Source organism: Parasteatoda tepidariorum, chromosome 8, assembly GCF_982258835.1.
Source record: "Parasteatoda tepidariorum strain Cologne lab strain chromosome 8, Ptep-v5.0, whole genome shotgun sequence".
Lineage (NCBI taxonomy): Eukaryota > Metazoa > Arthropoda > Arachnida > Araneae > Theridiidae > Parasteatoda > Parasteatoda tepidariorum.
Window position 1 is genome coordinate 1595306 of NC_141762.1, and position 25832 is coordinate 1621137.

At 28.5% G+C, this 25832-nt stretch overlaps 1 protein-coding gene across 4 annotated transcripts in view; it reads left to right on the top strand.

The window, feature by feature from the left end:
- LOC107440821 (uncharacterized) overlaps positions 1–25197 on the top strand; it is a 36605-nt gene extending 11408 nt beyond the window's left edge. For 3 of the 4 annotated variants that reach the window (XM_087149356.1, XM_087149358.1, XM_087149357.1), the window contains 9 exons: positions 261–366; positions 2278–2362; positions 3758–3862; positions 6613–6690; positions 7869–8054; positions 12892–13012; positions 14664–15233; positions 17260–17318; positions 23580–25197. In XM_087149356.1, the coding sequence (XP_087005482.1) occupies positions 261–366; positions 2278–2362; positions 3758–3862; positions 6613–6690; positions 7869–8054; positions 12892–13012; positions 14664–15233; positions 17260–17318; positions 23580–23726 (1457 nt within the window). In that variant the 3' untranslated portion in view covers positions 23727–25197. Of the gene's footprint in view, positions 1–260; positions 367–2277; positions 2363–3757; positions 3863–6612; positions 6691–7868; positions 8055–12891; positions 13013–14663; positions 16204–17259; positions 17319–23579 lie in introns of all 4 variants that reach the window. The other variant, XR_015428520.1, reaches the window with a different exon arrangement.
- The last annotated feature ends 635 nt before the right edge of the window (positions 25198–25832 follow it).

The window sequence follows — 25832 nt, forward strand, 5'->3', positions numbered from 1 at the left end:
TTTTAAGAGCTTAAATGTAGATAATGTAACTTTTAAATTATAATTTTTCATTATTCATTTCACATCATGTTTATATTTTTTCATTAATGTTATTTTTGTGCATAAAAATGAGTTTTTTTATTTATCTTCTATGTACAGAAAATAAAAAAACCCAATACAGTGAGGAAAAAAATCAGATAATTTCTTTTTCCAGCAGTATAGAACCTATGTTTTGTGTGTCAGTTTTCTTCTTCTAATGTTTAACAATTTATTCTTTTTAGACGATTACAAGTTTCTCACAGGGACAACAATTCCATTTGCAAATTTGGGTTATAACTCCATGGAAACTTTTCTTCAAAGTATTCCTCAAGTTATTAAACTTAAAAAGTAAGAAATTTATTTCTTAGCTCACATTTGTATTATTTATCGTGCAGACGTTTATATTTAAGCTTACATTTTAATAGTTTATCAATAAGTTATGAACTGTAACACTAAATTATTTGCGGAATCGGGTGGTGAAAAAAACCATGAATAATTTTTAAAATGGTCCAAAAATTCCGTCTCTAAAAATGTGACCTATTAATGTATTGTCTCAAATCCTTTATATTTGTAGAAATTTTTTTTATAAAAAAATTCACTTCTACAAAACAAAACTTCTACAAAATCACTTTTTAACTTGCTGTCATAGTACCCTATTTTTTTATTTTCATTCAAGATCATCACAGTTAATTTATTTTAAAGTATACTTTTGTGTTACGTGATTCCTTATCTTAATATATGAGTATCTTTAGTATGCACATATATTTTTTTATGGAAAGAAATATTTTCATTTTGAAAAGCATAAGTTTTAAATCAATTTTAAGGTTTAAAAAAATTTAACTTTATGCAAATATATTGCTAAGTTGACTGATAAAAAAGAAAAAAAAAAGAGGTATGATAATAATAAAAAAAGAATTATAATATTTAAAACAATTTAATTTCATATTTTTATCGTCATTAAGTTGACAGATAAAAGGAACTGTGCATGTCTAAAAACACTGTTGTTGACATTAAAATTGTCATAATCGCTGTCAACATATCTAAATAATTAGGGTCTAAATACTAGTCCATCATCTAAATACTAGTCCTTATCCTAGTATCTAAATCCTATATCTAAGTATTTCCTAGTAAATCTTTCCTAGTATTTAGATATCTAAATGTATATCTAAATACTAGTCCTTCATTCTGAAAGGTTGTGCAATTAAAAGAACTTCAATAAAATATTTTTGTTCTTTTTTAAGATATTTTTTAAATTCACTTTACAAATAAAAAAAAATATCCCTTTTACTAAACCTTGAATATAATTATTGTAAGATATTGAGTTATTTCTTCGTATTATTATGACAAATTTCATTTCAATATCGTTAAACGGTAAGTGTATACATTGTTCTAATTTAGTACTAAATTCTGCCCTTCCATCACAAATATTGATTTTTTATATATTAACATTGAAATAATTAAAATAAAAAGAATAATTATGAATTCTATAGTGTCTCTTCATAGTGTTCTTGTTTCATATTATAATTTATTCTAAGGTAGGACGCATTTATAAATCATGCAGGGGGGTGCTCCTAACTTTATGTACGCCACTGAACTCAATCTTAAAGGTTCGGAAGGGGACCTTGAATCTTCTAATTAGTTAGTGTAGTCGATATTTTAAGTGAAGAAATCAGACAAAAACATACTTTTTTTTCGACCCTCTGGGAAGTAGGGTTCCCATAGTTAGGTCAGGAGTGCAGTCAAAAGTTTGAACTCCTTAATGTTAATTTCACTTTTAGCTTATTTTGTCATATCTCAAGAGGTTTTTTAAGTGAATTGAAAATTTTTTCCACACAATTATAAAATTCATTTATCCAAAGAAAATTACTTGAAATTTTTTTTAAATACTATTTATTAATTATTTTATTTAATTATAACCTACAATTTAAGAATTGTTAAATACACAAATGTTTACATCCTTTTAAATAATGTAATTTGATACGGCAAAATCCAAAATTTAATGAAATCGATCGAATATTTTCTGAGAAATCAAATTTTAATCCCTGATGGTGGTTTAAAGCCCGCCCATTTTTAGGTTACCACCAGGTTTGGTCTGTGCACAATGCTGATCACATTATCAGATGGTTGGTCATAAAATTGTGACGCTTTAAACTCTATGATTTTTATGACCCACAATGGGTTGTTGCTTTACTTTTTAAATTTGTATGTCTTATCATGTCTTTAATATACTGTTTTTATTTACTTAGTTTTTGTTTTTAGGACATCTGATGGGCAGACATTTGTAGAAGCTGTTGCTGATTCATCTACGGTACATCTGCAGAATTTGATATCCAAACAAAAAAATGTAAGCTTCTTTTGAATAAGCATTGTGTTTAACCCACTAGAGTTGGGCGATACCCAAATTCAATCATGATACAGCGTCTAAAATGATCGATTTTTCACTATACGGATGCTTAATTAATTTTGCACAAGTCAAAATTTTTATTTCCTTATATGTTTTGAGCTATAAAATAAACAGAGTAGAAATATGTTTAATCCATTAAAGCCCTCTAGAGTTGAGCAATGCCCTAATTTAATTGCGATATATTGTGAGAAACTATCAATTTATAGCCATAAATCACGATGTTTTGTAATTTTAATAAAAGTCAAAACTTTTGTTTCCCTTAAAAATTTTATCAACTCTTGGGATAATGTTGCATTCAGTAATTGATGCTATCTAAAATTATGTGCCTTATTATTATTGATATTTATCATAGTCGATAATGATCACGATGTTTTTACTGTCGTTAACAAAAAATTTACCCTTGCACTTTTTTTTTAATGATTGGATTCTCATAAACTAAAAACCAATTTTGATGGTTCAAAAGAGTGTCTTAAAATGTGCTAATTAATTTATCGGTGTTGACTATTATTATCTATTACATTAATTATATCATAATTATATTACATTAATTATAATTATATTACATTAATTATATCCTAGAGGAAAGCATACTTTCAATGAATAAACCTTTAATCCAAATCTATCTACAAAGAAGAAAAAAAAGCTATGTTCATTTAAAAAAAGTAACAATTAAGAATGGCACCTAGTTTGTAAAAATCTGATCAAATGACAAAGTTATTTTTTTCTCTCACTGTACAAATTATTCTTGTAGTATTGTTATTGTTTCTGGAATTTTTATTAGATAACAGAGTATACTCAGATACATCTTGTTGCCCATCTAGGAATTGTGATGTTTTTCACCAAGAACTCTCCTAAAATATTGTTCTTCTAAACAACTTTAAAATGTGGCTCATTTCAAAATGGAAACTTTTCAATGCTTTCTTTTCTTACTTTCTTTCTTTCTTTCTTTTTTTTTTCTTTAACTCTCACATTTGCATCATATTTTACATTATTATAGTTTACATACATTTTTCAAGGCATGAAAATAATTTTTAGGCAAGAATTTTTAAAAGTAATTTCTTACTAAATTTCAGACTACATTACATTTTATATTTGTGTTCAAAATATCATTGAAAAAAAGACATATGTAGATTAATGTGTGAAAAAAAAATATTCTAATATAATTCATCCTATATTATATTGTCAGCTGTCCTGCTGAAATTTTTTATTATAGTCTGGTTCAGTGCTGTGATTTTTTTGTTTTATTTTTTTTAATGAAAGGATATTGAATATTGCAATATTTTTATTTCTTAGTTTTTTCTTTAGTTTCATTGAAATTTTATTTTCATCTTCTAGACAAAAACTCCAAAATGTTCAGTAAAAAGATATGGTAAAAAGCCAGCTCCAAAGCAAAAATCATCTTTATGTCCAAACTGTGCCTCGTCTAGGAATGCTTTCACTGTAAGTCGTAAAGAAAACTTTTTTATTTTAAGAATTTAGTCGAAGAACATGTTAAGCAACATTTCTAAAATTTTTAAGTATCCATAATTTTTTCTGTTTCTTTTAATGCAAACTAAAATGACACTTTGTTTTTTTTTAAAAAAAACTTTTATGTTTTTTAATAAATGTGTGTATTCTATAAGGTAAAATAGGAGAGTGTTCTTTAAATTTCAGTCACATGTTAGCCCCTGGTTTTGATGTTTGTAATTTAGGCTGCATTAAACATTTGCTAAATTTTACTATCTTCAATTTATCACTAATCTTTACTGATAAAAACCTTATTAAAAACACTTCCCTAGTAGGCATTGTGAAGCGTCGCACAATAGAAAGTTTCATCTTATTTAAAACTAAAATATAAATACTCAGCTGTTGTTGATATTTTCAAATCTGGTTTGTTTTTAAAACAAAAGTACTATGAATAGTGTGCTCTTAAAGTAAATTACTTTGTGAAAGGGTTCACGTTTTGCAATGTAATATTTTGTGAAGGGTCCATTTTAATAATAAAATTTTTTATAAGGCAGAGGTCTGTTTGGAAGAAATTTGGATCCGTTAATGGACTCTTCACAAAATATCTTTTCTTAAAAACGGACCCTTCACAAAATATTTTAACTTAAAAACGAACCCTTCACAAAATGATTTTTCTTTTAATCAGACCCTTCACTAATTTGTTTATTTTCATTATTGTTTTGTTAATTGAATAAACCCTTCCCAGGGCAGAAAACAAGAAAGATGGATATAAAAGAATTAAGTTTTGTCTTCGGCAGACGATTCTTCCATTATTTGCCCGAAATGAATATTCTGTGCTCAGCAGTTTAGGCTGAATACCAAATATTTGTATGTTGCATTTCTAATTTAGATGCATCAATCGCCGTTTATTTTTGAAAATTAAATTTTTTTTGTTATAATTTTACAGTGCTGAGCATAATTTTGTATCTATTTACAATTTAAAAACTCATTGAAAAAGTTTTTTGCAATAATTTGCACCAATTCATAAAAGCAGGACCCTGGTTGAAAGAATATGAGTAATTTTTTTACAATCTGGACAGACCCCTGTAACGGGTCTGTTAACAGCCCCTAAGAATGCATTTCTTTTTAAATAAACAATTTGTACATTTTATACAGTTTGCAAAAATTGCAATAATTTCTCCTTAATTTATTTTTTGAAAGGCTTTTGATAGTATTGATAGAGAATGTTTATGAAAGATCTTAAGATTCTTAATGTAATCAAAGATATGTATTGTGGAAGTAGTGGGCAAGTACTTTGCTAATGTGGTGTTGTGCAAGAAATTTGAAATCAAAACTGGAGATAGAAAAGGATATGGTTACTTCTGAGCTGCTATTTATCATAGCTCTTTTCTAGATTTCGAGGACCTCAATGAAAGCCAGAAACTGTGGCATAAGATGGGACTTCAATAATTGCATTGAGAACTGATGACATTGTTCTCATATTGATAATCTTCAAGTAAAAAACTAAAAGCCAGATTAGCCTGGTTGGTAGGGCACTGGGCCCCCTGTCCAAAAGTATGTGGGTTCGATCCCCGCCAGCCGAGGACTCCCCGTGTAGTAAATGGTGACTGATGCATGTTAGATCTGTCGAGTCACAGAGTCCTCCGTGTTCCCATGTCAAATCATACCTCAGGAGTTTCCTTGTCTTATGCATTGGTTCAAAATTACAAGGCTACGTAGTTGAACATTTGTAGTCATAAACCCGAAATTGGGTCGGCTGTTCAACAGTACTCACAAAAAAAAGTAAAAACCTAAAGACCCTGAAACAATTACTTAAAAAAAATGGTCTAAATATAAATGTGCAAATGACCAAAATGATGAGATAAAAATGTAAAATGAATGGCAAATTATTGGTCAATTCAAAGAAAATTGAAGAGACAAATACTTTTTCATATGTTGAAACTATTGTTAGTAATCATGGTGGTATATACTAACAAATGCATAAAGAGCAGGACTTAAAAGACACTGAACACTTTCAGAATGCTTTTTAAAGTGTGGAAATCTCAGTATTTGAATATGAAATTAAAAATATTCAATGCAGCTGTGTGTGTTCTACTACATGGCAGCAGAACTTGGAAAGAATTGATGCTGCAAGAAAGTAAAATAGATTACTCTTAAGCAAAATGTTTAAGGAAAATATGGAAAATCTAAAAATCTACTCGCCGAATAAAATCAACAAGAAAAATCTGTATTATAAATCCAGTACCAAACCATTAAAAATAGATATAAAGAAGTGACAATGAAACTGGATTGGACACATATTAAGGAAACATGTCAAAGAGAACAAGAGAATCTCATTGACCTGGTCACCAGTTGGAAAGGTAGGCCAAGAACAATGTGGGAAAGGATGGTGACCCATGAGAGAAATCAATTTAATTGACCGAGTTGAATGTTACCAGAGAGATTGCACTGGACATGAGAGGATGGAGGGCAGAGATTGTGGCCTCATGTGCCTTTCAGGCATAGAGAGCTTGAAAGCAATGGTTTGGGTTTTTAGAATTCTAGGCTAATAACCCATGTTGCTCATTAACATAATGAGTTGATCAGTCTTACGCCATTTTAGCAACATGACTGTTTTCTAATACTATTATTAAAAATCTGTAATATTTTATTCTGTGTTTGAAGGCTTTAACTATTGTGCATTTATTTGCTGTAAGATCTCTTGCTATATGTAATATATAAGTATTGTTTTAATTTTGTGACAGAATTCAACTGGTGCAACTTCATCTGCTAGCTCTAGTTGGTCCCTTGCAAGTGAAGTTTCTAATGAAAAAGATAAAAAAGTAAGTTATATTATGTACCTGTATAATTTTTTATTGTATTATCTTATCCTTATGATTCAATTCAGAGAGTAACAACATCTCTCATAAAATAAAAGCAACAAATGGTTTGAGCAATAAGGTATAGTATTAAAGGTTTGTGTATTTATGACAACCATTGTTGTGAATTAATCATGATAAGGTGCATTAATAAAGGAGCTAAAAAACACGAGGAAAAATTATTGAATCAGCGTATTAGTGTTTTAGGTAAAAACTTAGAATGTTAAAGTATTTTATTAGTTTGAAATCAACCTTTGTAAGCATTTTTTATTTATTTTACTACTGAGAATCATAATAAGGGATTTTTGTTTTCAAAAAGGGTATTATTTTTGTTTTATGAAAGCATTACAAATACGTGGCTGACAATTCTACTCGATTTTCCAGTAGACTACTTGATTTTACCTGTTTCTTTTTGTTTACAGGTTTAATAAAAAATCTCTTGGTTTTTAAAAATTTTAGAAAATTTCCTACAAGTGAGTTAGCTTTCTAAAAATAAAAATCAATCCCTACTAAAATATAATTTTTGTACTGATTATTGCTTGTTTGAATATTTAAATAAGTGTTCCTATTCCATAATGAAGTGAGCCTCATTTATAGAAATAAGTTTAAAGCTATTTTTGTTCTAAAATGTTCAGTTTATTTTTATTCAAAATTCCATTTTTAAATTAATTAAAAAAATCTTTTCTTTGATGAATTAAATAGCTATTATTATTCAAAATTTTGAGTAAACATTTCAACAAGTTCATTTAATGTCAGTTGTAACTGGAAAATATTGCAGTTTTTCTATTTTGATGACTAAAAATCCCCAAAATTCCCTATATGTAAAATATTTAGTATATTATGCAACAATTATCATGAAATTTATATTATTTTGTAAATTCTAATGGATTTCTTGCTATCCATGTAGGCAGCTATAAAAATATTTATTGATTTCTATTCTGTTACTTTATTTATCTAATTTATAAAAAATTTTAAATGCTATTTTACAAACTAAATATACTATATTAATTTTTAGACACTTTCTTTTTTAATCAACCTAGCTAGTTCAAGGATTATAAGAAGTATCTTAAGATATAATATTCTTATTAGGTGCAGAAAATCTTTTGTGGTATATCTTTTATTGCATTGTTTTGAAATTTCAGGAAATAGAATCATTGAAAGCTCAATTAGCAGAACAAAAGGATATGAACATTAAGCTGAAATCTAGAGTCAATCAACTACTCTCTGCAAGTGAACCACATCTTGAATATATTGATGAGCAAATAATAATTCAGAGAATGAAATATCAAATTGGACTATTACAAAAACGAATACTTCTCCGTCATGCTGTAAATATATAATTCAATTTTCCTTTTATTTCTTATGCTTTCTTTCTGAAAACAAACAGGGTGTTAAGTAATTGTTACCTGCAACTACTTAACACCTTGTTTGTTTGCAGAACCTTTAGACTCCCTGTCTAATTAAAGTAAAATAAAAGTGTACTAATATGGGAGCAAGGTAATTGAATTTATCAAACCTTAGTGAGCCTTTCGAGAAGATAGAAAGAAAAAAAAGTCGTCAAAACTTCAAATTTACCTGTTTGGTTTCACAGGAGAAGAAAAGCTATTGTTAGAAGCACCTTCAAATTTTATCGAATAATCAAACTAGTTTTGGTATTTTCTCAAATTTTTATTTCGTTTTTTCCCTTACTTAAGATATAAATTTTCGAAAATTTCATGTATATTTTTACTTCCTTTTTAACTCCGTGGAAGAATCGCAGTGACAAATTTACATCGTCGCAGAAAGTTACAGAGTTCTTGCAGAAAGATTTTTCTTTTGAAAAGTAAAAAAAAAGTAGTAGTGTTTTTTCCACAGAAATGTATACGTAAAATTTGAATCATGCATTTAGATAATCATTTTTTGGCGCGCTGAATTTAAGCGGATAGTATCGTAAATCGATTCGATGTTTCCATTGTATTTTCGCCAGTTATTGTTATTGATTTTCATGTGGTTTTTAAATATCCCGATATATTTCAAACAACATGGAAAATTTGAATCATGCATTTGAGTATTTACTTTTTAAGGCAGTGATTCTATTGATTATTTGGCTCTTATTGCTATTGATTTCTCCATAGTTTTTAACTCTGATATTTTTTTATACGATATTGTTTATTACAGCAACCTAATCTCGAAACGGAACACGCATTTGAGTAACCCCTTTTTGATGAGTTCGATTCTAGTGATTTCGCCATCTATCCCCCGGCAAATATTACTACAAATTTCATGTTTTTTAAATAATTTTTTTATTGTGATGATTATTTACAAAATGCTATGAATGAAATAATTAGTGCGTCCCTCCCTAACAAAATGCAAGAATATCACACATTATATTAAAATAAAAAATTATTACATGTTTAATTTAAAAAATTATACATAGTTTTTTTTTTTGTACACACAGCACTTTTGTTATTTTAGATTAGTAACATACATATTTGTTATTATTAAAAGTATCTTGCAGAAAGATTTTAATGCTACATAGTTTTGTTGGCAAATAGCTTGAAAAAATTCTGCCTCAGGGATTTTGAACTAGGACTTTAGTATATCAACTGTACAGAACACTCTGTAGCTATGAAGACCTGCACCTGTTTTATTCAATTCTCTCTTCTGGTTTTTAAAATAGGATTCCTATTAATAGTAAATGAACTCAGTGGATGAACTTTTTTTTTTTTATAGTGAGTTTGCGTAACCCTGATGAATAATATATATAAAAATAACATGATGATGTGTGCATCTTTTGTACATTTTATGCATCTTTTCATTTAAAACCTCACTACTTTTAAACCTTGCAGAACAACTTGTTCAGGTTTACACAATCCTTGGAAGTTTTCACTGCTTTTATTTTCAACAGGTAACATTAACCACATTTAAGATTTTATTTGCCTTCTGAAGTACAGATTTTTCGAAATTCAGATAAAACAGGGGAATGTCAAGTATTTTAAGGCGGGAAAAGTCAGGTAAAACGAATAAACTTAGACTTTGAGATACATCTGATATTTTTTTTAAAGAAATTAGTCTAGTAAATTTAATTTTTAATATGTTTGTTTTCAACTCATGTGGCCTCTATAAGTGTTTTGTAGCACATTTTATCTTTAAGAATGAAATATAATTTAAAAATTAATAGTTAAATTTATACCACCTGTTTTTATTTTATAACTGTCCTTGAACAGTCAACCCAATTTTGGGTTTATGACTACTAATGTTCAACTCCATCACCTTGTAATTTTGAACCCAATCTAAAAAACAAGGGAACTCCTGAATCAAATATTGGGAGAAATTTGCATTCATGGAGGACTTTTTGAAGGAACTAACCTGCATTTGCGTGACACGGAGACAAAAATCACGAAAACCTCCCACGGTTAACCCGACGGCAAGGAGACCCATGATCCTTTGATCCTAACCCATGATCCTTTTACGACTGAGGATATTTTACATCAACACTGTGGTTGGTGTAAGCCGGATGCGGAATTCGCATCGACCAGTCACCGCCAGCATTCGAACGCGATTCACCTCAAGGCGAACACTCTGTCACCAGAGCCATCACGACTCATGCCACCAATAACAAAAAAAAAATCTAGGAAACTCTATAAAATCAGATTTTTTTCTCAGTTTGTAGATATCCTGACATTAGACTTTTGAAAAAGTTCCAACAGAAAAACGCTTATGGTTTCAAAAACAATTATTCATGTGACAGGATGTGTATTTTCTCATATTATTATAATAATGAAACTCTGTTGTAATTGTATCCTCCTGATTTATACATCTCATTCGGTGATGTATGAATTGTATATATTTGCTTTAGATTAAAAAGGAAACCGCAGCAATTTTTGAGCTGTCTTACTAACTCTTTTGCCTGTGTAGTCTGCTTTGAATCAGTCGTAAGACCTTAGTGTCTGAAGTTGTATCAATCTTTTTATTTCATCATACACAATAAGTTTCTAGCAATACTTTGTTAAGTTTCTGGATTACATTTAGATGATATATTTCAAAAGTTTCAGTTAACCCTGTTTAATTATATACAAACTTTCGAAATATTTGTTTTGATATAGGTGGGTGCTATTTTCCCCCGTTAATTGCAATCAGATAGTTTCTTGTTTAGAAAGAGTACTTCTGAGGGGTCTGTCCAGATATTTTGTGTAAGGTCCATTTTTGTAAAATTGTGAAAAAATTACTCGTAATTTGTGAATATAAAATAAACGCTTAATTCACATTCTTTCAACCAGGGTTCTGCTTTTGTGAATTTGTGCAAGAATAGGGTCCTGCTATTGCAAAAAACTTTTCAAGGAGTTTTTAAATTGTAAAGACATACAAGATTATGCTCCACACTGTAAAATTATAATTAAAAAAATTTAATTTTAAAAAATAAACAGCAATTGCTGCTACTAAATTAGAGATGCAACATACAAATATTTGATATTTAGCCTATACTGCTGCAGCAGAATATTTATTTTGGACGAATAAAGGAAGAAGCGTCTGCCAAAGACAAAACTTAGTTCGTTTACATCTGTCTTTCTCCCCCCCCCCTTCCTGGGAAGGGTTTATTCGATTAACGGAAACAATAATAAAGATAAACCGATTTGTGAGGGGTCTGATTAAAAGATAAATTATTTTGTGAAGGGTCCGTTTCTAAAGTTAAAATATTTTGTGAAGGGTCCGTTTTTATGAAAAGATATTTTGTGAAGGGTCTGTTAACAGACCCAAATTTCTTCTAAACAGACCCCTGCTCATGTTATTTATCAACAAAAAAAATTACTTAAATATTCTAGCTTTATTATTGGTACTAAAATTTTGATTTTTTATTTGAAAAAAAAAATGTTTTTAATGAAATATTTCTTAATTTTTTATTTTTTTTTATTTACAAAAGTAAGTTTTTTTATTACTTTGTAATGTATTAAATTAGTCTTATAACATATGCATATATGATATGACTAATTTAATATTATATATCATATCATAATTATACCATATATGCATTATTTAAATATTTTTTTCTTCCATTCTACTTGCAAAATTATAAAGAATTTTCGTGAATAATTAATTGTATAAATAATTATTTAAATTGTTGTATCAGAATCATTATACATAGTATAATTATTGCTCTAACAGATAATAATAAACAAATAACTTCAAAATAAACTAATAGATGCAAAACTAAACAAAGAAAAATTTTAAATTATTTAATTAGACTGAACATTTAAAGTTTTATAAACTAAATACTATAATAGTTTAAGAACACTTAGAAGAAGAAAACAATATAGACTCTTTTCTATTCTTTTTTTTTAAAAACTTTTGTTTATAATTAGTTAATATGCTCATGGTCTTAAGAATACCCTACGGCTTAAACTTTTATCATACAAATCTTCTTTAAAGTTATTCTATCTTTATTTTTTATAAGTATTCCCAAAAAGTTAATAAGAAATTGAAATTATTATGATTAATACTCTTTTTAGATATACTGTCTTAGATAACTCTAATTTTAAGACTCTAGTTCTCATCAACCGAAACATAATAAGATATAGGGCATTAATGAATGGACTGTATTAATTAATTTTTTTGTAAATGTTTCGATTAATTTTTATTTTTTAAAAGAATTTGAAGATACAACTAACGCACTTCTTAAGATAGTTTTAAATGCAAAGTTACTCTCTTTTTTCCTAAATTTTTGTTATATATATATATAAGTTCAAAATGTGGAGAAAACAAGGGGAAAATTACAGAAAAATAATAAAAATAACAAGAAACTGCAGAAAAAAAATCCGAAAAAAAGAACGAAATTTTTTAAAGAATCCAGAAAATTTTTTGTCCTTTATTTTGGATTTTTTTCCTTCCGGTTTCTTGTTATTTTTATTATTATTTCCCCCTTTTTTCATTGTTCTGTAATTTTCCCCTTGTTTTCTCTACATTTTGAACTTATTTTATGAGTTCTATTTACTTGCAGTTTATGCGAAATAAATAAAACTTATTGTTTTTCTTAATTTTCGTGTTTTTTTGTATTTATTTATTATGTTATATATATATATATATATATATATATATATATATATATATATATATATATATATATATATATATATATATATATATATATATATATATACTGTTTTGATTTAGCTACTCAATTAATTACAGGCATCTCCACAAGCATTACAGGTTAATCGGAATATTAACGACATAGTTGAAAAAATTGAGAATTTAGATGTAATTGTTGAGAAACTATCTTCAAAAGTTTCAAAAGAAGTTAACTCCTCTGGCAAGTATTATTAGCTTAACATGGACTTATATATTATGCACATTTTTTCACATATTTATTTCCTAAACTTTTTGCAACTGAATTCTAGAAAAGCTAATTAACCTGCTGTCATAAATGTCAACTAAGAGCTGTTTTAATTCTAACCTCTCCAGTAATTAAATCTTGCTAGGTGCATACCTAATATTTAAATATACCCCTACCCCACCTCAGTGTTGCCCTCAACCAGTGTTTTCACTACAGCGCGAGAACGCGAGAATCTCGCATATTTTTTTATATTCTCGCATTAAAAAATGATTACCGTGAGAAATTCGCGCATTCTATAAACCAATTTCAAAATTCGCGAATTTCTCGCATTTTGAAAAAAATTTCTTATTTGCGCCATTTAGAATAAAATCCGTTTCACTTTTCTTCCTGGATCTTTTATTATTTTCAACATCTGCCCCATTATCTAGCTTCCCTATTTACCAGTATTGTTCAGAACCTTTAAGAACAACAGAACACCATCCTTCCGAACCACGGAACCTCTTTCAGAACGCATTTCTCTGCAACCACGTGTTTACCGTAGGTAAGGTTTCTTCATGTAAGACGTTCAAATTTTTTGCTCGTTAATGTAAGATGGACAAATACCCTGTAAAGCCAATATCTTTTACTCCGAAATGGACAAATAAAAATGAAATAAATGTGGGTAGAAACGATCAAGACGAAACAAATACGCATTTGAGCAACCTAATGAGAATAGCTGATGAAAAAGTAGATGTAGAACATTTTCCATATGATGATGCAGCAAAAATATTCAATGCTTTAAAAATTAGAAGATTTTAAAAATGCATTATCATTAAAGAAATGATTTTTTTTTTCAATTCTCTTTGTGTTTTTTTTCTTCTTAAATTTTCGAAATCTCACCCTGTTTTTGAGAAAGGGTGAGAAATTCTCACCCATTTTTTTTCTGAGATGAAAACACTGCCTCAACTGAGGGAAAATGACAAAACTGAAAGATGATGTAGAGAGAGTGGTTGGATGGAGCGACTGGTAGGAAGCAAGAGTGGCAAGGAAGAGTAAAAAGAAAGACTGAGGACCTTATGTGATGATGAACTGCTGCCCTTAAATGTTATTTTTATTCATTGTAAAAAATGTTTATTTCGACGTAGCAAATTACTATTTAAGCAAGGAAGAACATCAAAACCTGTTTGATTGCATAAGGAAATTGAAAGACTATAATTAGAAGTACCTCCAATTTTCATTAAGAAATCAAAATTTTTTTTTCACTTGTGATTTTACAAATTTGAATAGCATTTTTGTATAGCACCCTGTTTAAATATTAATATCAGATCTCTAATGTTTATGATCTGACTTCGTTTTTTAATGAAGATTTAAAAATATGAATTGTAACAAAACACTAATTACGTAGTGAAATTATCTTGCAAAGAATGCACGAAACCTATGCGATCGTCAGAGGGTTAAATGCAAGTTGGCTATAAAGGGGAAATAGGAGGTGAGGTAGATTATTTCAATGTTTTAAAGCAAATGTACACCTTTAGTTTTATTTTTCTCATTTGTTCATTTTAACATTCATAAAAATAGATCAAATTTTTTAATAAAACTAAATATTTTCATATTTTTGATTCACTTATTTCTTGCCTCATGTTTTTAGATGTTCCAGATAGAAATTCACAAGTTCCTAAATTTGATCCAGTTCCAGATAGAAATTCACAACAAGTTCCTATGTTCGATCCATACAAAATGTATCAACAGCAATGTAAAGAAACAGAAGAATTGAAAAAGCAAGTAGAAGTTCAAAATTTTCAAATACAAAATATCGAAAAAAAGATGCAATCTCAACATCAGAAATTGCAGAACCAAATCAAGAATGATTCACCATCAATTCCTTCTAAAGTAAAATTGAAATCAGAACTAGCGGAAGACCTGAAGATGGAGTTGCAAGAGCACAGCCTTCAGATTGAGAATGTTGAAAAAAACTTAACAACAGAATTTTTACAATTAAAGAAAAGAGTAGAAGAGGAATATTTTGTTTATCTTGTACGTGAATCTGAAAAATTGAAGGAGTTTGAAAAACAATTGAAAGCACAAAAATCACATAGTCACAGTATTGAAAGTAGAATGCAATCACAGCTTCAGAAATTACAAAATAAAGTAGATGCTATTAATATACAAAATCTAGCTGACAAGATGGTCGAGCAGTTAGTATCCAGAAACTTGATTAGTAAGTTTTTAACTTCTTTTCCATGCTTTTTTACAAATCTGGCCCATTTTAAATTTGGGCTTATACTCTAAGATATACTGTTTATGTTTAAAGCATTTTAGTGATAAATTGCCTTAGAATGACTTGGGGATCAAGACAAAATTACCATGACTTAATGCACATCTACATCAGAAACCTTCCTTTAGACTACCATAAAAAAAATAATTGATTGTCTAAAATAACTAATATTTTATAACCGTTGTTTATGGCCAACCTAATTTTGAGTTTCAACTCCATAGTCTTGTAATTTTGAACCCAATCCGGAAGACAAGGGAACTCTGATCATGAATTGAGAGAAATTCATTTTCGTGGCAGACTTTTTGATAGAACTCGTTACATGGAAATGTCAACTACAAAAACCTCTAACCCATGATATGTCTACCGCTAAGGGTAATTTACGTCAGCACTGTGGTCGGTGCAAAGCGGATGCAGAATTCGTTTCAACCAGCTGGGATTCATACCCAAAGCACATGATTGGGAGGCCAGCGTCTGAATCACCATGACTTAAATGACTAAGATTTTATTTTGGAACTGACATTAAAGAGCCAACCCGATTTTGGGCTTACGACTACTAATGTTCAACCCCGTAGCCATGTATTTTGAACCCAATCCAAAAAACAAGGGAATGCCTGGATCAAGTATTGGGAGAAATTTTTACCTTCCTTTTTGTTGAAACTAACCCGCATTTGCATTACATGAAAAGGAAAACTACCAAAACCTACCGCGGTGTGCCTGACAGCAAGGGGACTCTAACCCAAGATTCATCTACCACGGAGGATATTTTACCTCCTCACTGTGGTCAGTGCAAGCGGAATGCAAAATTCAAACCTGTTCACCTCATTGGAAAGCGATCGCTCTATCCTCTGAGCCACAATGGCTCCTAAATGACTAAAATTGTTATAATTATAAGACAGTTCGAGTCAACAAAAAAGTAAGTTTAATTGAATAATTACGATTTAACTTAAACAGGCTTCATAGAAGGCCAAAAATACAATCGAAACTAAATTTTTCAAATAAATAAATAAAATAATACCCATTTTTCGTACAGTATACATAGACTAGTTTTAAAAGGAGCCAACTGCAATTCAATAAAAAGATAATTTGCTCTATTTGAGTATAATAAATGCAAATTTTATCTATTTATTAATTTTATTGTAATATAAAATTGTAAATTGAGTTTCTCTTAAAATGACTGAATTCATGAACGATTTGAAACAATGAATCCTGCAACTAAAATTATCTAGCTGAACTATGCATGTAAAAAGTGGACGGTACTTTACTTAAGTGTGGACTATCAAAATTCGCAATTTTCAGAAGCACTACTATTGTTGGATTGAAAATGGAAATTTTTTTGCTTATCAAATCGATATTTTAACATCCACATTTGTATTGGTAGAAAATTCTAAACACACTAAAATCAGGACAATAGACTAAAAATCAGGACACATTAGATTAAAATATTTTTGACTAAGGAATATCAATACAATACAAACCCTGATGTGTGATACTGTTATTGTTAGCTAGTTAAATCAATTCTTTGAATCATAAAAATTGCATTCAATCTAAAAGTTATTGCGGTGTTCTATATTTTAATTTGCTCGCTGTACATTTAGCAAATCACACCAAATAACTTTTTATCCAATAATTAGATTATGGTGTAATAAGATGTAATCTTAATAGTGTGAGGGCACAATTATAATGTATTAGTGCAGCTTATTAAAGTTGTGACATTAGAAAAGAAAACATCCCCTCTCCGAGTGAATTTTTGACCCTAAAAATATGGGGGATGCAGATAACTAAGTGTAGGCTAATTATTTGATTGTATATCACTAAAATTGGTAGGATTATTATTAAATAGAGCTGATTTAAAAAGAACGAAATTATCCTGGATAACTAAAAATGTAGAAGAAAATGTGTTTATTTTAATGACATGAATTGCTTTATGTATTTTATTTGGATTCAAAATAATTCATGTATAATTTTTTAGATATCCCTCAAGTCTTATCAACTTCCAACGATGATGAACGTTATGTACCTCCCCACCGAGTAAGTCACATTACTTTTATTTCATTTTTCTTCGATTTAAAATAAGTGTGATTAATAACACCATAAGGAGCTCTTTTATGTTCATGTTTACACCTAAATTTGAAACGTGTTTTACCTTACGCCTTTTTTCCATGTCCAAATATCAAGGCAATTATTTTATTTTATCACTGTTAAATAACAGTTTATTTGAGTATGATATTTGACGTCATAAACTTCTACTTTCATCTACATATTCTTTTGGAACTAAACCAAATACAGAAAATAAAAGAAGTTCCTAGATTAAGTTTTGTCTCATCTTAGTCTAGCACTGGGGTAGTAGCTAACACTCTATCCAGCTATTCCAGAAAACAGATTAAGGTATTAAAGATTGTTATTTTGGAAAGTAAAATTTGATTTCTTATGAAACAATCCTGAGTCGGAATTTTAATAGCGGTAACACCCAAAATTTGATATTGTAATTTTAAATTTTTTGTTGTTTTTTAAAAAGTATATATGTTATACAAAACAATAGCCGAAAACGATTTTTTTTAATTTAATTTATTTTACAAGATATTAACAATTAAATTTTAAAGCTCTTTTTAATTAAAAAATAAATATCTAAGGATAGAATGAATGGATTTTTAAAAAATTTATCTCATTTTACGCGGAAATAATTGAAGTTTTTGATAAAATAATTATAATAAAACAAATGTTTAAAAAATTTAATTTTTATTGCAAAATTAAGTTGTGAAATGAAAAACAAAAATGTTGTTAATGTCGTACAAAGTTCAAACAAAACCCATTTTAAAGTAAATTTTATTCTGAACAAAATGGCTTTTTAAAAAAAACTGGATCGGAATTCCATAAAAAGTTATAGCTTTTTTCGCAAAACTCTGCACCGTGGCGCGGTCTGCCACTCCACTCCGCTGATCGCTCAATTGCGTTGTATCAGTTAATTTGGATGGAATTTAAAAACCTCAACTAAAGTTTCACAAAATAACAAACATTATATTAAATAATAAATATATAATTTATAATTTTAGGTTAATAATATTATGAATAATTAGTTATTTATAATTTATTTACATAATTTTTTGAGTTCAAACTTGGAACTAGAAGAATATATTTTACATTAGAGAGTTTCAAAATTTTCAATATTCTTAAAAAAAATGCTTGGATCTTTCTTCTCATCGTCAAAATCACACTCTTCATCAGAACAATTCGATACCACATGTTCGTTATTTTCTAAAATTAACAAAACATTTTAATTATTAGAATTATCCGGAAAAAATGCTTCTTGCAGTGGTTCCCGCCCATGTGAACCTAGAGTTCAATGAAATAGCTGATTCCTGGGCTAAAAATGCCAGAAATCTCAATTAAAATACAATCCCAACCACATTGGCAGATGCAAATGCTTTTGCAAAGTCAAGACTATTTACCCCTTTAAAAATCAAAGCTCACGATCAAATAACTAATGTTAACATCAATAGGAAGACAGCCACTACTCTCATCAGACTAAGAACAAAACATCATAAAAACATGAAAATTTCTACTGATGGGACTAGAAAATATCAAAACTGTGGCAACTGTCTTAATGTGGAACTGACACCATATCATGTTTTTAACTGCCCTGCAGGCCTTCACCTCTTAAACTACCCCACAGAAGAGGATTTGTATTCATTTAATGCCATAGAAATAGCAAAAACTATTCAAGCACATCATGAAATATAATTCAATAGAGGATACGACACCAACCAACCAACCATCTAATTTGAAATTAATATTTTAAATTATTTACAAATTTACGAATAGAATTACTTTTTTTATTAGTAATTATTAAGAGTATATTTTTCTGAAAAATTGTCCGACGACAAGAATCACATATGAATTGATTTATTAAATTTGAAAATACCGAACTCCAATTTTTTGTCACAAGCTTAACTTTTTGTAGACACTTTGATGCTTTAATTTGTTCAGCGGGTGGCAGCAATAGTTCACCATTTCTTGATTTTATCTGTAAGTTTATAATTAAATTTCGTGATAAATATACAAATCAAATTCTTAGAATTAATGTATTTATTAGAAATGTAATTTTATGTTTAAAAAAACAATATTTATTATTGAAGTTGATATTACTAAGTAAAATAACAATTAAAACTTATCTTATTTGATAATTATTATCACGCAGATCAGCACTCCGAATTACCTTAACAAACACTCGTTACAATTCGAGTATAAACATGAAAAAACGCGCAGCGCATGAGGTAATCAGCGTTGACCACAGAGCGAGCCGCGGTGCAGCATTTTGCGAAAAAAGCTATAACTTTTTATGGAATTGAGATCCATTTTTTATTAAAAAGCCATTTTGTTCAGACTAAAATTTACTTTAAAACGGGTTTTGTTTGAACTTTGTTCGACATTAACAACATTTTTGTTTTTCATTTTACAACTTAATTTTGTAATAAAAATTAAATTATTTAGACATTTGTTTTATTATAATTATTTTATCAAAAACTTCAATTATTTCCGCGTAAAATGAGATACATTTTTTAAAAATCTATTCATTCTATCCTTAGATATTTATTTTTTAATTAAAAAGAGCGTTAAAATTTAATTGTTAATATCTTGTAAAATAAATTAAATAAATAGAAATCGCTTAGGGCTATTGTTTTGTATAATATATACTTTTTAAAAAACAACAAGAAATGTAAAAATTATAATATCAAATTTTGAGTGTTACCGCTATTAAAATTTTGACTCACCTACAGTTTTTTCAATAACTTTTTTTTATTATTTACCTTCACCTGTGCGGACAACCAGTTTTAGATTGCTTCTTTCACCTCTTCGTCTGGCACTTGCTGCTGTGAGGAATTAGGAGAAAATTACGAGGTGCTAAATCCTGGCTGTAGGGTGGTTGATTAATTTGTTCCCATCCAAAAAATCTTATCAGATTCTTCTGTAGCAACTGAACTCCGGGAATCAGTAGGCATATCTTTGCTGTTTAAAACTCATATAGTGTTCTATTTCATTTAGAAAAATTAAGGACTTTAAAACTAGCATGATTATTTATCATCAAACATACATATGCCACCAGTGACAGTGCCAATTATTTACCTTTCTAAAGAAATCAATAAATAAAAATAACAATTTTATTATAATGTAAGCACTGATATAATTGTATTGATTAACAGGGCTCGCCAAAGAAGTACCAGGCAACTTTTGAAAACCCGGGTCGGGTTTTTAGAAAAAAACATTTTCAGATTGTTAAAAGTTAATGTCATTCAGATTGTAAAAATTAACATATGAAACTAATCTGTATTCCATTTTTAATGATTTCATTGAAATTGAATTGTAAAATTAAGTGCAGAAATTAAGATTTGCAATTTGTTTCATGTATATTGAAAAAAAAAAAGAGTAAATAAAGAAATTTGGCAAAAACATTGAAAAAATTATTGAAACAAGTTTTTATATTTCGTTACTAGATCAGCAAATGTGTTATATTTACTTTTATGATGAACTTTAACGAAATAATTTCCAGCCAAACCTGTTATTAGGAATTAACTTTCAATAATGTTACTAAACATTCTGGCAAAAAACATGAACAATTTTAAAGCTACCAAAAATTGAACAAAAATTAATAACGGTATATTAAGTTGTAATGTTAACTGAATAAAATGATTAGGTATTAAAATCCAAGGATCTTTTATTTCAGTAGATTTAAATTTTTATGTAACAATCTGCTTATAATTAAGAAATAAAAATAATAGCATAACAATCTAAAATTTAAAAAAAAAAAATTTACATTGGAAAACAACAAATTTTAAATAATTACCAAATATTTCACTTTCTTGTTAGAAGCAAATCATGCTTTTTTATTTAGTTCCCAGGAAAAAAAAATTAAAGTATCTTTGAAAATTGAAAAACCCAATAAACCACAGGTTTTTGATGAAAAACCTAGGTGGACTGGATATTTCAAACCTTGTTTCTTACAGATCTGTTTAATTTTTAGTATAATCATGAATTTTAAAGAATGTTATGCTTTCTATATATTTATAGTTACTTATCACACATTTATTTAATTCTTCACGATTTTAGGAAATAATTTTCGTTATGGATTCTAGTTTAATTTTTTTTCCCTGATACTTCTTTTCTTAGCGTTTTACTTAATTCCTATAAGCAGATGCGCTACCAGTAGAACGGAATTTCTTGAATTCAGTCAATTTTGAAAGTTAGTGTAGGTATTCTACTTAAGTACCTTGAAACTGTGCCTCCCCCCCCCAAAAAAAAAGCACCATGTGCAGTACCCCCCTTTTTCACACCATTCTTTTCTTTTAGAATGCTTCACTCTCCTCATAGAGTATCATTCTAGGCAAAAGGCAGAATATATTAATGAAAGAATCACTATCTTAATGAAATGACATGCTTTCATCCTCTTGCTTGTAGCTGCCCCTCCCCACACACATATTAATTTTTGTCTCTTTAAAATGCTTTACCCTAAATGCATGGTCTAATTTTAAGTCATAAAAGAACGACATTTTGTTTTAAAAAATTGAACTGAAAAATTGTTCCTATCAACTATAGTGATGCCAAAAAAATAAGGACTTTTGAAAACCTTATACCAAAATTAAGTACTTTTAAAAGCCCTTGTTTTTCAAAATAAAATTTAAGCAGTTTTTACGGACTGTGGGAACCCTGCCAGTAGTAGCATTTTTAACAATAGCAATTTAAACAACTTCAGTTTTTTTTTTTTTAAATTCAAAATATTAAAAAACTATTTATGTTAAGGCATTTCTTTTCTTAAAATGAAAGATTTTCCTGACCTGTCCAAATGGGTTTCAGTATTGAATAGAATGTTTTTGAACCAACAAAAAATTTATGTTTATTAAACAAATATAGAATTTATTCATTACAAAATAAATTTAAAATAATTGTATGGTGCATCAAATACCACTCCAGCAGGTCATCGCACTATTATATGGCCGGGCGTTATCTTGTTGGGGAAAAAAACCCACCTTCCTTCTGATTCCTTTTTCTGAATTGTTTTTTACGAATGGCATCCCTAACTTTGATTAGCATACTGCTGTATATTGAACTGTTGATAGCCTACCTGCTTTTTAGTTACTCCTTAGAGATAATTCCACGATGATTCCGCCAGATACAGAAAAGCACTTTCTTGTTAGTTACTGTTCATCTTGCAACCGAGCCTGCTGATTCCCTGGGTGCTGACCACCCTCCTGGGATTGTTGTAGTACACTCATTTTTTACCACGGGTCACAATTTTGTTCAGAATGTTCTTTTTTCTTTGATCTCAGAGCAGAGCCAAACGGACTGCTTTTCTCTTGCTCTTGTCTTCAGCAGTCATTTCTTGAGGCACCCAGCAGTTAAACTTAAATGTTAGATTTATGCATTAACTATCGTTTTTTGGCAAACGTCAAGCTCTAATGCAATAATTCATGTTGAAACATTTCTGTCTTGTTACTTCAATTGGTCACAATTAACCTCAATAGGGTGGCCAGAACGTGGTTCATCTTCAACGTTGAAATTCCCAGCTTTTCAAAACCAAACTTTTACTGTATCATAAGAAACAGTATTGAAAGGTAAACTTTCACACATTTTTTTTTGTGGCATTCAGTTGCACTGAGTTTATTTCATAGTACACAATTTTCCTGATCTGGTGACGTGATAGCTTGATTTTAAACACTTTTATGATGCACAAGATAATGAGGTTTTGACAAACAAGTAACACAGTTATGTAGTTTCAACTTTAGAATGAAAAAACCCGTTTAGATAAAGGTTAACCGCCACGGGAATGGCTGCTGTTGGTGAGGAGGTATCTTCCCTTAGCACAGTGGTTCCCAAACTTATGACTCTCGTGTACCCTTTCTAAATTTTTCGTAACGCTGTGTGCCACTAATGAAAAAAATTTATGTATTTTTTTACTATAACAAAATTGCACAAAAGTTAAAAATCACAACTGGCTGTTGACACCACTAATTATTAACTCTGCAAAAAATATCCAATAGAAAAATACGTAAGTGTAAATTTTCACGGCTAACTTGGTTTTCTAATAAAATGTTTTGAAATTTTAGTTTGTTGCGAGATATTTCGCATAAGAACGCATACCCCCGCTAAACTGTTTCTATACCACTGGGGGTACGCGCCTCACACTTATGGAAACACTGAATTAACAGAAAACTTTTTATTCAAACGATATAATTATTTGATCAGAATATTTTATTGTTTTTAAATTTTTAAGCTAAAAATTATAATTTACATTTTCAGAGAACACAACAGTCGAATGAACAGATGTCATGCTCGTCAACTAATTCCTCAAGAACTGGTACACCAAAATCTGGTAAAAAGAAGAAGAAAGCAAAAACTGAACCTGAAAACTCTGGATCGATTACATCTGTAATGAGAAATCAATGAAACTAATTGGTATACTAAATATACAATATTGAATTGATATTCAATATAAAATACTGAATTGTATATTCAGCATTTTGTACAATATACAACAGTATACAAAACTTTAAAACACAAACAGAGTTTTTTTTAAAGCGTTGTTCAATGTGAAAAAAGTGACGCCTTTAATGTAAAATTGTTTGAACTTTCTTTAATTAGATACCAGCTAAAGATTTATATATTCATAGCTGAATTTCAATTTAATTTTGTTTAAAGTTTTAATGGTTTCTCTGGGATCGGGTCGAAAACTGTTAAAAACTTAAGGTGATAGAATTACAAAATACATATAAAGTATTTTAGAACATATTGAAAATATAGATGCTAACATATAATAAGAACATATGCTAAGGTTTAATTAATGTAGAAATTAGTTTTAAGTAAAAGAAAAAAATTTCACTTTTTATTCCTATTTTCTTTTATTTGACAGTTTTCATCTTCTTTAAATACACTCAATGAAATAAAAAATAGAGTGCACTTTGTAAGTCTAACATTTGCATGAAATACAAATTAAAACATTGGATAAATTTATAAACAAAATCGTCAAATGAAAAAAAAAATTATACATTTTATTGTATTAAAGGATTTTGAGAAATCTGCTTTTATTAATTTTAATTTTTATGAAAGGGAATGCTGGCATAAAATTATATTAGAATATCAAATTTCTTTTTCTATTATGGCCTTCTTTAAAGTAACTTGACAACTATCTATTAGCAAATTTTTTGGTTTTTTTTCTTCATGACATCTTTTCTTTTCAACATAAGTTTCTCATAGTATTTAATATTTTATGCTAATTAAAATATAAATAATGATATTTATACTAATACATAAATGTTTTTTATTAAAATTTTAGAAATGGAAGTTTTATAAAATATATATAAAACATCAAAAACTGACGAGAATTGCCAATCCTGGTATATACTAGTTAAAAAACCTGTAATTATTTTTTATGCTCAATAATTTAACGGTACGGAATTGTAATAAGCAACCTGCTAGAAATCCTGACAATCAGGTAACGACTATGTAAATTTTTAGCACAAATATTAAAGCTATTTTTGAAAATGGTCCAAGGAAAATACCCCATGAAAACTTTTTACTGTATGTTTTAATTTGAGTAAATGAGTTTTAAAATTAAAATTGATGTCTATTGTCCCATCTTAAGTGTCATGTGATTTTGAAAATAATTCGAAATAACTGTTGTTGAATTTTTGAAGGATTGTTAAATTATTGAATAGTTATTGCAATCAAATCTCCTTGTATATTTTATGTGTCTTGTGATATTATTGTATATTTATTTATTATAAAGATTTCCCAAAATAGTGTACGTGATATATAAAAGATTTCCCAAAATAGTGTACGTGATAACTAAATAAGATGTTAAGTTTCACGACCCTATAATTTATTGTTGGAAAATAAAGACAAAAATTATCTTGACAGACATGTTTTTGTTTTTTAAATGGAACTTAGGCTTATCTTTAGATAGTTTCTTAGTAAAAAAAATGGTTTATCAGTTTATGATCACATACAGTCCGAGAAAAAATAAATTTCCTTACTTCTCCAGATTGATTTCATTAAATTTTTATATCTAGTGGCATAAGTTTAATTGATTTTTCAGTAATTCCTTATTACAAAACACATACCTGCTACTAAAATAGGAAATATGCAATTTTTTATTTTTTACTAGACCAGTTTTATTGGGAAAAAATGTGGGACTCAAACTTAAATTTATTCATTTCCCCAATTTTTTTTGTATTTTAAATAAATTTCCTGTTTTGTGGCCACCCAGCTATTTTTTTTTTTTTGTTAAAAAAATCAGACACTTTATTTTGTGTTAGAATTCTTTCAAAATAACATACTTTTTTTCCCCTTTAATTTTTTTAAAATAAATAATTTAGTTTGTATATGATTGATTTATGTGTGAGAAAGTGAATTTGAAAAAAAAGTTTTAACGAAATTAATAATCAAAATGTTATAAAAAAAAACATGTTTTATATTATAATTACTGCAGTATATCACAAAATAGGACTTGCAAAAAAGGAAATATTATTGAAGAAGGAATTTTATAAGATGCAG